At 49.1% G+C, this 13,824-nt stretch overlaps 1 protein-coding gene across 1 annotated transcript; it reads right to left on the minus strand.

Annotated features, from left to right (window-relative positions):
* Positions 1-49: 49 nt before the first annotated feature.
* On the minus strand, positions 50-13,244 carry HYOU1 (hypoxia up-regulated 1). Its single transcript, XM_064732065.1, has 24 exons — positions 13,089-13,244; positions 12,805-12,898; positions 11,924-12,002; positions 11,537-11,691; positions 11,365-11,441; positions 10,290-10,471; positions 9,627-9,742; positions 8,689-8,872; positions 8,143-8,277; positions 7,161-7,243; positions 6,930-7,062; positions 6,434-6,621; positions 6,049-6,187; positions 5,887-5,947; positions 5,496-5,578; positions 5,169-5,357; positions 4,816-5,012; positions 4,556-4,643; positions 3,960-4,082; positions 3,484-3,617; positions 3,105-3,189; positions 2,397-2,649; positions 1,494-1,577; positions 50-1,052 (listed from the first exon to the last, which is right to left on the minus strand). The coding sequence occupies exons 1-24, from the start codon at positions 13,150-13,152 to the stop codon at positions 994-996; spliced, it is 2,985 nt and encodes a 994-aa protein (XP_064588135.1). The 5' UTR covers positions 13,153-13,244; the 3' UTR covers positions 50-993.
* Positions 13,245-13,824: the final 580 nt, after the last annotated feature.

Raw genomic sequence — 13,824 nt, forward strand, 5'->3', positions numbered from 1 at the left:
GCTCCCGGCCCGCCCCGCTCCCGGCACACACGGCAGCGCTCCGCACAGCCCCGCTGGACGTGTCGCTTTTATTTTCGGCTGAAAAGCCAGAATGGAGAACAATGTCAGATGCACATTCGCAGCCGTCGGACCCCGCTCGCGTGAGTGGCAGCAGCAGGGACGGTCTGAGGAGGCAGGAGGTCACGGCCAGGGACAGGGACAGTCACACGATTAAGTCGGTCCAAGTGCACAAAATACCGAGGAAGGAAGGCAGTTGCCGTTAGACTTTTCAGGTTTGGTTGTTTGAGCCGTATCGCTGTCCTTGTGACTGACTACAGGATGTGCCAACACGGCCCATCTTTCCCTCTCCTCTGCATTCTGTGTTGCCTTTTCTGAACTTTAAAAACTATAAACAGAATCTTTTTGAAAAGTCTCACATCATGGTTCTTGGACTCTGCTAGAGAGCACAGACAGTTTTAACAAACAGCCTATTGAAAACAGACACAGCCATATCTCAAAGCACAGATCATCTGCCTTCCCAATTTTGTTCCACCTTACCATGAATCCAAGTATTAATACACCTCCCACCAGCTGAGATCACACATTTGCTTTAAGTCAGAGTCTCATAGACAACAGCACTTCAGGTCTATATCCTTCTGCAATCATCTTCACAAGAGGTGGGGCACAGAGCTTATGTTCCAGGTTACTTCCTACACCTTAAGATGTTTCTGCACTGTTTTCTCCCCACAGGAAAGTCACTTTGGTGACTTCTGTACTGAAACAAAGACAATTCTTGGTGGGCAGTCTGCCCCACATAATAGAAGAAAAACAAAAACCAATTCACTAAGTTAGTAGAGGCAAAATCCGCATAAAGAACAAAAAAATAAATTTACATCTCTATCCCATTGTGTTGTCATTGTGTTCCATTTACATCATGACTAACCAGGTCCATAAGAAAAACAAGAAAGTAACTATGAAATAAATAGATGCTGACACTTGAAGGATTTCAGGGTGTTACAATTCATCGTTTTTCCTGCTTTCTCTTCCAGCTTCTGCCTTCTCTTTTTTGGACCCTGTGTAATGAAGCAAACTCAGTTTCAACACTGCAGTCGTTTTCACAGCATGCAAAGCAGTACTGAGAGTCTCTGACATTTGCAAAATTTGCCACAAAACTTGCAGTCCACGGTAAGAGGTTTTGGGGGTTGATACTCAGCTCCACGGGGCTGAAGCCATGAACCCTCTGGCCCTGTTCACAGCGCTGCCCTGGCAGCAGGAGAGGCACAGCAGCTCTAAGCAGAGCCTGTCTCGCAGCCATGGGACTGGCTGCAAACTGCAGGGACAGGGGCACAAAGCAGCCCTGGTGCACAAGAATTCCACTCTGAATGAACAATGGATGAGCAGTCAGGGGTTCTACCATCATATTACCTCTTACAGCTAAAAATCTGCAAGGAGCCCCCAGACACCTTGCACTCGCAGCTCCCAATTTCCAGAATGTTAGCAAAACATTTACCCACCCGAGTCTGATCCAGGCTTATCATCTATTGCTGCTTTCTCAGCTGTAGGAGGTTCCTTGGCTGGATCAATATCCTCTGGTTTGTCTATGTTTAAAGCAGAAAGAAACAGAAGTCAAGGGAGAACACACAGGAAACAAGGTGCAAAGAGATGAGGTGAGCAAAGGTGAGGTTAAACCAGCCAGCTGTGGTGCCTCAGCAGGACTGTAACAGCTCACTCTCCCAGCAGATCACTCTACAGCTCTCAAGAGAAGCATCACAAAACTGCTCCGTATTCCCCTCTGAGTGCCAAGCTTTATATCCTCAGAAGCCCTGGAGACTGACTGGTTGCACAGGCAGATGACCTTTGGAGCTGTGACTGTGAGCAGGATCCCTTGAGAGGAACCAGCAGGAATGCTGACAAACAGCACCCAGATTTAAAAGGACCAGGGCACTTGAGACCTGAGTATCTTAGAAAGTTCAAAAAACTAAGTCCTAATGCCCCAAGAGATTTTTTTTTTCCCCCTGGAGTACATCTAGGCCACAAACCTTTCTCATCAACGATTCATTCTACTCACTGATCTAGGACAGGACTTTGAGTATTCAGCTCAGTACACTGAAGTGCAGTCAATGGCTAATCTTTCCTAGAAGTCAACAAGCCAGCAAGACAGGTACTGACTATCCTGGGAAATTTATAAATAATTTCTGTTTCTTCACAAAAAACCCAAACAAATGGTGGGGGGTGAAGGACACTGCAATACATAGATTTTCCCAGCTGTCTTTGAAAACTGAGAGGAAACTCACCTAATCTCACAGTTAACTACTGTCCTCCCTTCTTTAACTCCCGTTCAATCAAGAGAAACACCACGTATTATATATGGTAATTATAATAGGGAGTGACATACATGCTCCAAGCCTGCTGCTTACCTTCTTGTTTCCCCTCCGTGGGAGGGATAGTATTCTCAGTCTCAGGGGCTGCTGTAGTATTCTTGCCTGGATCAGTTTTTGTGGCATTCTTCTCCCTTTTGGGTTTGGGTTTTGCAAACTTGGCTTTATTCAGGAGATACTGCACTTCCCTGTCGAGGGCTGCTATCTTGAACTCTATATCTTTAGAGAGCAGCACAGGTTTCTCAGTAGGAGTAAGCTTGTTCTGTTCAGCCAGTGTCTCATTTTTCCAGATCTGTGGGACGCGAGGGAAGAGGTGCTTTTGGAATGCTTCTGGGTTCCAGGAACTGCTGTATATCACAGTATCTCAAAGTCACTGCCCCAGGCTATTCTGCTTTACTCAGGACAGCTCTCCTCTGTGCTACATTTCCACCAACCTCTCAGTTTACCCAGACACAGGAAAAAGAGAAACAAAACCCAGTGCCTGCCTTTAAAAACCGAGTGCAATCAGATCACTGGGCTCCACCCCCATCCTGGAGATGATTCCACATGCAACACAGGAACCACCATTCCCCCCAGACACAATGGGGTCAGGCTGAGCATTAGGAAACACTGAAACACACAAAAGGTTTGCTGGTGGCACAAAAACAAAATGTGCACATTCTACTCCATGATCCTGAGTGAAAGTATAGGCCATAAGGCAAACTGCCACCCCCCACCCTCCTCCAGCATCACTCCATCCTTCAGTACCGTGGTTTCATTGATGGCTTTTTCCAGTGTACTCAGTTCCACTTCTGTGAATATCTGGTCAGACTCTGGAATCATTCGGGCTCCCCTTGTAGAAAAGAAAGCTTATTTTAGTTAAGCTAAGCAGACTGCACTTTGGCAACTCAGTGTTTACAGCTTCACTAATACAAAAACATCACAACAACCATACTGGACCCTTCTTGCCCTCATTTTGGACAAGGGGCTGTTCACAGGTCCTGCAGAACAGGACACCGGGGAGCAGGGTTCTGCTCACCTTTTCTCAGGAGCTGCCACTGACTTTGACATTCACTCTGGTCTCATTCTGATGGCAGCTCCTACATAACCAGTTGCATGACATTCCTTCCCAAAAGCCTGTCCTTACCTGAGAAAGATGGTGGAGTGATTGAGCAGACTTTCCAGAGCAGCCAGGCGTTCTGGCCACTTTCTCCGTTCCTCAACACGGAAGAAAAGGTTCCTACAAAGCTTTTTCAGCTCTGAAAGCTTGTCTTTCAGCTCCTGAAAATGGGGGAGAGGAGAAATGAGACAGTTAATTTCACCACTGTATAACACTGGCAACTTCAGAAGTTTTAACTTCATTTGTTTTTCACTCTATCAAATACACCATTTCAGTGCAGTAAAAAGAGCCACATGACAAAGCTTTCAGTCAACAGGTTCCTGCTGAAGCTCTTGTAGAAGCATCAATGGCTAGCATAACTTCTAGCATTATTTTGTTCTGTGCATAATGCTCTGAGGAACCAAGAAACTCTCAAGAACCAGATTACAAAGGCTCTGTCAGTCTCTGTGGTCACTTCCATGTCAGTGACAGCTGACTGGTGTCCTGACTGCACACAGTAATACCTTTGTTGCAGCTGCATAGCCCTCCTCCTCCATCCAACTGGAAGCCTCACTAAGCTTTTTGGAAATTTCTTCTCTCTGCTCCTCTGTCGAAACAAACTGATATTCCTCTTGGTAAAGCTTGTCCTAAAAAAACAGCAAGCAATGGTCAAACACCACTGAGCCTGGAACCATAAAACAAGAGCACTCACTTGTGATTGGGGTGGGGCGCTGCCTGCACCCTCCCAAACCTGAGCTCTGCTCCTAGCATTGCCAGGAGCACAATGAAACACACCAGGTATAGACACACCTACATTCCATGACAGTAACACTGCAACAGTCATTATTTCACATACACTTCACACTAACTGCTTCTTCTACACAACAGTTCCTGAGAAGTTATAGCTTCTTTACACTCTGGGGGCAATTGTTCAATGTTTTAGACATGCTGAAGGGAAGCACCATTTTGTATTGAGGAAACATGGGCCTGGGAAGCCTAATAGCATCAAATCAGTTTCCCCCAGCTCAAACAATTCCCCTGCACTCAGATCAGCCAAAAGCTGTGCAAAACACTTCTACTGCTCTCCTGGAATTCTCATTTCATTATATCCCTCTCTTACCTGGGTCTCAAAGATGAATGACTCCAAGCTGTTGGCTGATTTTTCTCTTTCCTGTTTCTCTAGATCTCTGATCGTCAACTCTTGGAGTCTAACATGCAAAGAGAACAAAAATCAAAAGTTAGCAAGTGCCCTTTGTTGAGCAGCACATCACACACACCAGCTTCTGAGGTCAGCAGTGCCCTGTGTGAGCCATCACCATCCCAAAGCAATTCCCTTCCTTCATCTAGAGTTCTAACTTAGCAGAGCCATTTCAAACCTACTTTTTCATCGAGCTCTTCAGTTCATCTTCCTCCAGGTCAGGCACATCATTTACATCCAGCTCCATTGTGATCTCATGGACAAGCTTCTGCTTCTTGGGTGCTTTGATTTTCTCCTCCTCTGATTTGGCAGCTGTGCTGTCACTGGAACTTTTGGACGGGTCTTCCTCTTTTGCAGTTTCTCTGCTTTCTTTGGGATCCTGTAACACAAAGTACATTCTCAAGCCAGAGAACAGATTTTCAGATTCTGCAATTTTTTTCAAAGGCAGGGCACTTCAGAGAAGGGAGAATTCCACTGAGGAAATTACATTTCTTGCATACTAAACCCACGCCCATTCCTTCAATCCGATGCTCACCTGAGGCTCTAATTTCTCGCCTTCTTCCTTTCTCTCTGACTCTACTTTTGGAGAGGCAGTTTCTTCTTGATCTGAAGTCTGCTGTTTCTCTTGTCCATGCTCTTCATCAGCATCTGCAGTATGGCTTTTCTGGTCTTGTTTCTCCCCCTGCTCTTCTTTACCTGTTTCTGCTAGGCTCTCTTCCTCTTCCTGGTCATCACAAGTAAAGGGAAATGAAAATTTATGTTTTAAATGCAGAAATTCTGTGCAATGCTTCAGGTAATTCTACAGAACTGCCACAGGAAGACAAAAGGGCTTCCTTCCAGTAGCAGTCACCCTGGGGCTCACCTGAACTGAGTCTGTCAGGTTCTCTCCAGTCTCTGGTGTAGGGCCACCACCCCCAAACAGGCTTGAGATAGTGTTTCCAAGTTCTGATGATGGGAGACAGAAAATTCAGAATGTTAAATATCCAGAGGAGGAAAGTAATCTTCAGCTCTCAGTCCTTCTCCTCACAACCGCAACTATCACCTGGGCTCCCTTGGTGGTGTAGGTGAGCTTCACACACTCCAGACTCACACTTCTGCAACCTCCCTCCGTCTCCTTGTGTGCACAGACAGCCACACAAACAGTCAGACTGTGTGTGTAACTTCCACACCCCAAAGAAACACAACACTTGTAGTTATCTCAGCCACTACAGGTAACAAAACAGTCAGTATGAATATCAAAGTTCCACATTTACTTGTCAGTGTTGACTCCTCCTCCAGCTTGTCTTCCACCAGGGTCTCAAACACTGATTCCACCTTGGAAATAGAAGTTCAGGATTAGTTTTAAGCAGGGACCAGAGAGAGGGATAAAACTGAAAAATACATCAGCTGACAACCATCCCAATGGTGGTGCTTACCCGGTCAAGACTCAGTACACCGCTCTCATCCATGTTGAAGTGTGCTTTGATGCCTTTGGATTCATAGTCTGAGTGCTTCTTGAAACTGTCCCCAACTCCCTTTAGCCTCACAGTAGTGAGATTGAGAGAACCAAAAACTCTGATGGCACAGAGACAAAAGCAGAGAGACCACTCAGGATAACAGTGCTGCAGAACAGCCAATCCCTGCTCTCATTCAGGCTGGTGGCAATGGGCAACTGCAAAAAGCAGGAACTGGCAAGGCTAAAGGACACGCAGCTCAGAGAACAGATGCGCCAGTGCCAGTCCCACGCACTGGCAATACATTTCCAGCCAGGCAAGTTGCACTGCCACAGAGCTGCGGGCGTGGGTGCTGGGCCCAACTCACCGCAGGTCATCCTGGCTCAGGAATGCCAGATCTCCGTAGTTGACATAGAACTCAAAGTCATCTGTGTAGCGGTTAAAAGTGATCACTTTGCGCTGGGGATAGGGCGCCATGCGCTGGAACAAAATCCTCTTGTTATGCTTTAAACTCCTGGATTTATCATCCTCCTCAACTTCACGAGTAAACTCCACCTGCACCACAAGCAGAAATTAAGATTCAGCAACTGCAAACTGTGGCATCTTACATCAGCAGTGTTCGGCTGCTCAGCCTCAAGGCTGGGGGAAGGCAAATATTCCTCAACTGGTGTTTGTATATGCCTGGCTCCTTGGATACTGCATTTCTATTATAAAGAAGACTTCCTTCTGCTTTTGTTATTCGATTAGCAGAAATCTCTCCAGAGCTTCCATACTCAAAGGAAGCCATGAGGTTCCAACCTGGATTGCTTCTCCCATCACAGCCCCATCATACCTTGCAAAAGAGAAGGAAAACCAAAGGTTACCTGGATAGGAAATACAGCAGCATCCCGAACAATGAAGGGCTTCACCTTAAAGGCTTTGCTTAGAGCAGCTGCCTGGTAGACTGCACCCATAGCAGCAGCCTCATCAGCATTGATATTCTTGCCCAGCTCTTCTCTACGAAGCAAAAAGCAACACATATGAAGTTTGCAGCCTCTACATAAACAGCAGCTTGTCAATGGGAGACAGACTAGAAGGGGGCCTCACATACTCACTTGCCCACAGCTTTCAGCAAAACCTCCTGCACTTTGGGGACCCGTGTGGCACCTCCAACTAGAATCACCTGGTCAATTCCATCCTAGGGATTGGAAACAGTCACCTTGTCTTAAGAAAGCAATTTTGGAAAGCTAAGTCCAGGGCTTCCTTACGCTCCTGCCCCAGTCACCACGTGCTGACATGGCTCTGGTTCTTAGAGAACACCCACACTCGACCCTGCTGTCCCCGTGCAGGCCAGCACCCAACAGATCTCAGACAGACATCAGCCGTGCCAACAACCAGGCACCTGGGGTCAGGTCTGTGCAACAGTGACAACCTGACTGTGGCTTCAAGCCACCTGAAACATGGGACTTGATTCAAAATTACACAAACTAGCTCAATGCCACAGGAGACAGTGACACCAAGAGCTGGCTGGATCTGAACAGACAGAAATCCAGCCTTTAAGAGGTAACTCAGTGTCTTGCATTGAATATCAGAGCCCAAAGCTGCTCAAGAGCTGTGGCATCCTACAAAGTGAGCATTTAACCCACAGTGACTCTCTCCAAAGGACTGCCTCACGTTTGGTTCAACTGCAGCCCACAACAGAGCTCAATTTAGGGAGTGTGCAAAGGAGAAGCCCAAACATCCATAATTCTGTATCCAGACTCATTCAGTTAAAACTTCAGGAGTGAGACCAGAACCAGTATCCAAGACAAAAAGAGGAAACATCGTTATTTCAAATGGAGGAGTAAAATGCTTTAAGATTAAGAAGCCCCTCCTCCAAGTCCCTAATTTCTGGTGGATAGTGCAGGGCAAGTGTGACACACTCCTGCTTGAAACTGCAGCAGGCAAACTCTCTGTAGCACCAAAATCACTGTCACAATAGCAGGCATCTACCTCCGAACAGTCCTGCTAACACAACCACTGATGCCTCAATCATGATGTGGCAGTAGCTCCACACACACTAGCTTCAGGTTTGGTAATGCATTCTCTTAAACGCACCATGTTCATCTCTGCGCTACTCAGAGCCTGCTGCACGGGTCCTGGGACACGCTTGAACAAGTCAGAACACAAATCCTCAAATTCTTGTCTTGAGACTTTGGCTTTGAAGTCTATGTCATCCAGTAGTCCCTCGATCTGTCCAGAAAAAAAAAACACAAAAAACCAGTCAGAATGAAATTAATTGTGGAGGTTTTTCTACGCAAAATCTTTGTCCAGTGTGCAAAAAGTTCTGGCTTTTGTAACACACAACAGACCTGACCACACTCATCTGAACCCTACCATTGCTAAGGTGATGAGAGGATGGAACATGGGTGTAACAGACAGCTTCTCTCAGTGAAAGTTTAGTTAACATATTTGACACGAATAACTCTTCTTCAATCCACTCAATCACCGGTGCTACCAAGCGGGCACAAGCTGAGAGGGACCACCGGGAGCGATGCTCCTCAGCAGACCTGCGCTGCAGAGGGACAGCGTTCCCTTACACCAGTCCTCAACCACCCCACACTCAGCCCAAAAAATGCAGGAACGCCCAGGAGAAGGTCAGACCTGTGCCATGTGGTCGGCATTGGCACTCAGCACAGTTTTCAATCGGTTGGCCTCCTTCAGCAGCTTGGCCATGGCCCGAGGATTTTTCCGGACATCTTTGGAAGGGTGCTGCTCATTAAAGAGCTTTGCCAAGTAGTCCCGGAGACGAAGCTCCATCTCTAAACCTCCAAGTGTACGGTCAAACCTGAGCAAAAGAATGAACAGAGGTATAAAAACCGGAACCAAACTGAAACACAAACAAATTTCATGTATTATTTCACAAATGTGCAGAGCAGCAAGTGGTCAAAAATAGCTGCAGTATTATCAGCTGTCATGACTGTGAAACAACAAAGGTTGTCCCCAAAATAACACATTATAATGACAGAAAGATGGAAATAAGAGATTCACCACCACAACAGCCTTTCAACAGCAAATTTCATTATATTTTAGGTAAATATCTTATTGCCAAGCATATAAAACAGCCAAGAAACCAATGGACAACTGTATCGGGTCCCAGGTATCTTGAAAACAGCAATATAAATGCTTTGGAATTAAAATTGCTGGGCTGGGTAGGCACAGCACCCTCCTCCTTATTTGGCAATGCATTGAGTCCACTGCATTTTCATTCCTCTCTAGAAGCATACTCCTCTTTTCCAACTGATACACTTAAAAGATTACATGCAATGGAATAGGTTTACGTGGTTTGAGGCTAACAAAGGAAAGCTTAAAGCAAACTAAGTATGCTGGTCCCCTCCTAGGCTCCTGGAAGTTCTCAGCTACCTTCTGTAAAAGACAGCAATACCAAAATTATTCCAAACTGAAGCCTTCTTGCTCCCCCTCAGCCATCCAAATTACTGTACTGAAGCTTCACTGCAAAATTCTGCATGATGAAGATTGTGAAACAAATGGTTTCTTTTCTGAGACCTGTGGGATTTGTGCAACTTGTGTGGAATTCTTACCCAATGCCTTGGATCTGCAATTGAGGTTGGGTTCCCGAGTCCTTAGTTTTCACTGTCTGATAAGTAACAATAGTACAAACAGTGCTTCCTGCTCCCATGTCATAAAACATGATATTCTGGAAAGAGAAGTTGGGACAGTGAAGCAGAAACACCCGGACATCCCCCCACAAATAAGTAAAGAACCTTTCAGTGTGATACAGGCCGCAACTGCCTACTCCCTGGACTACTTTATACCATTTTTGACCAAACACGGGTGATGTTCAGGGTCATGTTTGACAGGAGACGAGAAAACTTCTAATCTGTTTCACAGTCCAAAACCCAAAGTTTTGCTCTTTCTTCAGCCTCAGGTAAATCAAGTACTTCTGAGTCAGTGTTCCAATACTTCAAGTAATCGCTGCTGTTATTTTCCCCAGCTGATGGGCAAGGAACAGGTTTACAAAATGGGAACTTCCAGGACTTGTCCTCACTCCAGCAGCTTTCAGGCTTCACCATACATGCACACAGCGTTTAATCTCTTTGTCTTATTGACAAACCACATGAAAACAGAGGAGATTGCTTGATCAGCAGAGTCTACTTCAAGTTCTTTGGATTTCTTCTGAAGCACTTTCCCCCCTGCATGCAGGCAAATTGGCAGGACTCTACGCATCCCTCAAATGCGCCTACCTGTGCCGTGGCATTGATGTCTTTCCTCCTAAAAACCCCATAGTTCAGCGCTACAGCCGTGTTGTCGTTGATCAGCTGCAGCACCTTGAGGTCAGCCATGCGGGCGGCGTGCAGAACCGCTCTCCTCTCGGCTTGGTTGAAGTAGGCAGGAACTGTGATCACTGCATCTTTGATGGGCTGCTCTGAAACAGTTGCAGGGAATCCCGCATCAGTGTAGCCACATGCAAAGACTTGTTGAGATGGAGTGACAGCAGCAAACCCAGAGGACCAGAGGCAAAGACCCACAAAGAATGCAACCCTGCAGCAGTAGCCAGGATCCCTAGGGATGAATCTCTGTATCCTGCTGAAACCAAGCAGACCTGGCATATTCACACAAAGCCACAAGTCTACTGGCTACTCTTTAATGTGTCAGGATACTCTCAAATGCTCTGGGCAGCCTTCCATTCCAACAAATACTATCTTCATGGAGCCTTACACTGCCACTGCATCATATTCACCCTCCAGTAAAAAGTCTTTGGACTGGCTGGAGTATCACTGACCACATGACAAAACCTCCTAGTAATTTATCCACTTTTCATTACTATGGTATTTCATTAGCAACGCAGTATGAAATACACACGACAGCATCCTCTCTGTCAGCAAGCCTCACAGCAAAGGGCCATTTTTGCTCTTTTAGTTCAGCTCCAACAGCAAGTTTCCATCCAGAAAAGCTACAGCACAGCCTTCACAGAGCCATTTCCACCCTCCCCAGCAGCCACATTCCATGTGCCTCCACTCTGATCATACACATGATAAAGAAAACACTTCACTTTTCTCCAGAGATTGCCTGTAAGGCTCCTTCATTGCAAGGCTAGGTGGTAAATAGAGATAGAGATCCAAGATCCCAAACTTGCAACATATTAGAAACAAATGATAACCGAATAGCTTCTAAGTCTTGCTTACAGCCCACAGCTGGAGAGAACCAATATCCTGTTTCCAAAAACCTTGGGTTTCTGAATGCTTTTGGTCTCTCCTCAAATCCTATAGTGCACGAACTCATACACACATAGACAAGAAAAAGCTAAGCCCTTCCAACCTGCAAATTCCTCAGCCAGACCACGTGAATAGTTCAGGACCATCCCCAGCATCTCCTCGGGAGAATACCATATCGTTCTGCAATGGGAAAGAAAATGATGGCATCAACAGCAAGCTGCAGAAGCCTGGTAGCTGACATCCATCCCACAAAGAACCTAAAAGCAGCCACTTACGGGGACAACTTGAAGATAACAGTCTGCCTGGTCTCATCCTTCACCAGCTCGTGCTCCGGGAAGCGGGACTGGTACAGCGCCACGTGGGGATTATCGATCCGCTTACCCAGCAGATCCTGGAAGTATCGGAACGCCACCTTGGGCGTCCTTATGGACTGCAGGAAAAAACACATCACCCACTTGCATGCCTTCAGTTACACTGCCGTCAAAGCAATCCCTCCCAGACTACGTGGGGAACAACTCCTGCTGTGGGAGTAGGAGCACACAGCCCCTACACAGAGCCAGTAACACATCAAGGAGATGGGGGGCGCAGGACAACAATAAAACTCTGTCTCAGACGTTTGTGACAATGTGGGATACATGCATTCTGCAAACAGGAACTCTTACCATCCCCAGCGCACCATCACCAAAGAGACGCTCGTTCTCCTTCAAGGAAACAGCCACAGGTGTTTTCCTTCGTGACTCCCTGAGAACAGAGAGGGAGGAATAAACCAGTGGAAAAGGTGAACATTCCAGTCTCCAGTGAAGACGGATGTTGTTCCCATTCCAGAAGGACTAAGGGAAGGTGTTTGGAGAGGGGGGCCAGCCTCTGCTCAGGTGAGGGGCTACTAGACAAGCCCCCACCACCACCACTTCAGTGCTTTTGATGAGACTATTTTTGCTCTCCTGCCCATAAGCAAGGCAAGACAGTTCCCGTATTGTATCTAGCACTGCTGAATTTCAGAGAGGTGAGTGAGAAATATTCTTGTTCTCTCCAGACTCCCAGAAACCGAAGATGTTCCAAATCATTTGCCCTCTCTCACCTGCAGATTCTTCACTCAGTGGCTTGAGGATGGGCTACAGCAGCAGCTGAATACAAGAGATTTACCTGTGTTACAAGTGCGGACTTAGAAACAGCTGCAGCAAAACAAACCTGGCTCTGGACTCCCTTAGGGGAACTAAGGACCAGGGGACTGGGTGTCCTTTTGGGTTGGCACCACAACGTGTCCTTAACCATGTGGGCTTTCGGCATCCGCTGGAAAGGTACCCAAAGCGCACCCGAACACCTTAAAGGTGAGTTAACAAAGTGCCCTGGACGATGCCCCGTAGCCCCCACCCGGGCCAAGACCGAGTCACAAGCCTGCGTGGGAAAATGGGAGCCTTCCTCCGGCAAGAGAGGAACAGGGACGGCCTGTCCCGGCCAGCCTCCCCCGCCGCCCGCTCCCGGCGCTGGCGGGGGGCTACAGGACAGGCCGGATCCCCCCCGGGACCCTCCCGTGGCCGCTCACTTGTTCAGGACGATCTCCATGGGCACTCCAGGCTTCACGATGGCGATCTTCATCGACTCGCTGCCCACGTCCACCGACATCACCGCCACCGGCTCTGGAGACAAACCCTCGGTGAGAACCTGCTCCCGGTGTGGGCGGCCGAGACAGGCAGGGGCCCGGACAGGGCGCTGGGGAGGCACCCACGCACCGGCCGCTGCTCCCTGCCGGCCCCACACCGGCGGCGTCGCGGCCCAGGCAGGGAGCGCCCGGGAAGCTGCCGCCTCCCCGCACCGTCGCGCACGTACCTGCAGCGGGCAGGAAGCTGAAGAGAAGCAGCCAGGGCAGCGCCCGGCCGGGAAACCGCGCCATGCTCTGAGGGCACCGCTCGGCGGGGCTCGGCTGCGCTCGGCTGCACTCGGCTCGGCCCGGCCCGGCGCGCGGAGCAGCCCCGCCGCAGCGGCCCCGCCGTCTGGCCCCGCCCCCGCCGGCACGCGGCACGCGCCCATTGGCGCGGCTTCCAGGGCCGGCCCCGCGCGCCAATCGCACAGCGCGCGCACGCCTATTGGGCCACGTCGGGGGAAGCCGGAAGCCGTCACGAACGGGAGCCGCGGCCCCATTGGCCGAGAGCAGGTGGGCGGGGCTGCGGGGACCGCCTGAGCGGCACGCGTGCTGGCACTGCGCGTGCGCTTGCGCGCGCCTCACGGCAGCCGAGCCACGTGCGAGCCGCCTACACCGCGCGCGCTCCCTGGCGGCCGAGAGGCGCCTCGCGGGCAGGCCGCCGCCGAGCCACGCCCCTTGGCGAACCACGCCCCCATGCTCCGCCCAGGCCCCGCCCTCGTTCGGCTCGGCCAAGTTCGGCATGGCTCGCGTTCGGCTCGGGCTGGGCACGGCTCGCGTGGATCCAGCCGGGCCCGTTCGGCCCCGGACCCCTTCCTCTTTCGGGCTCTGCCCCTTCCATTGGCCTCTACCCGTCCCGATGTTCCGGCCCTCCCCGCTGGTGGCTCCGGGCCCTTGCCGCGGTGCCCGCGATCTCTGGTGCTC

The sequence above is a fragment of the Zonotrichia leucophrys genome, chromosome 24, assembly GCF_028769735.1.
Source record: "Zonotrichia leucophrys gambelii isolate GWCS_2022_RI chromosome 24, RI_Zleu_2.0, whole genome shotgun sequence".
NCBI classification, from domain to species: domain Eukaryota; kingdom Metazoa; phylum Chordata; class Aves; order Passeriformes; family Passerellidae; genus Zonotrichia; species Zonotrichia leucophrys.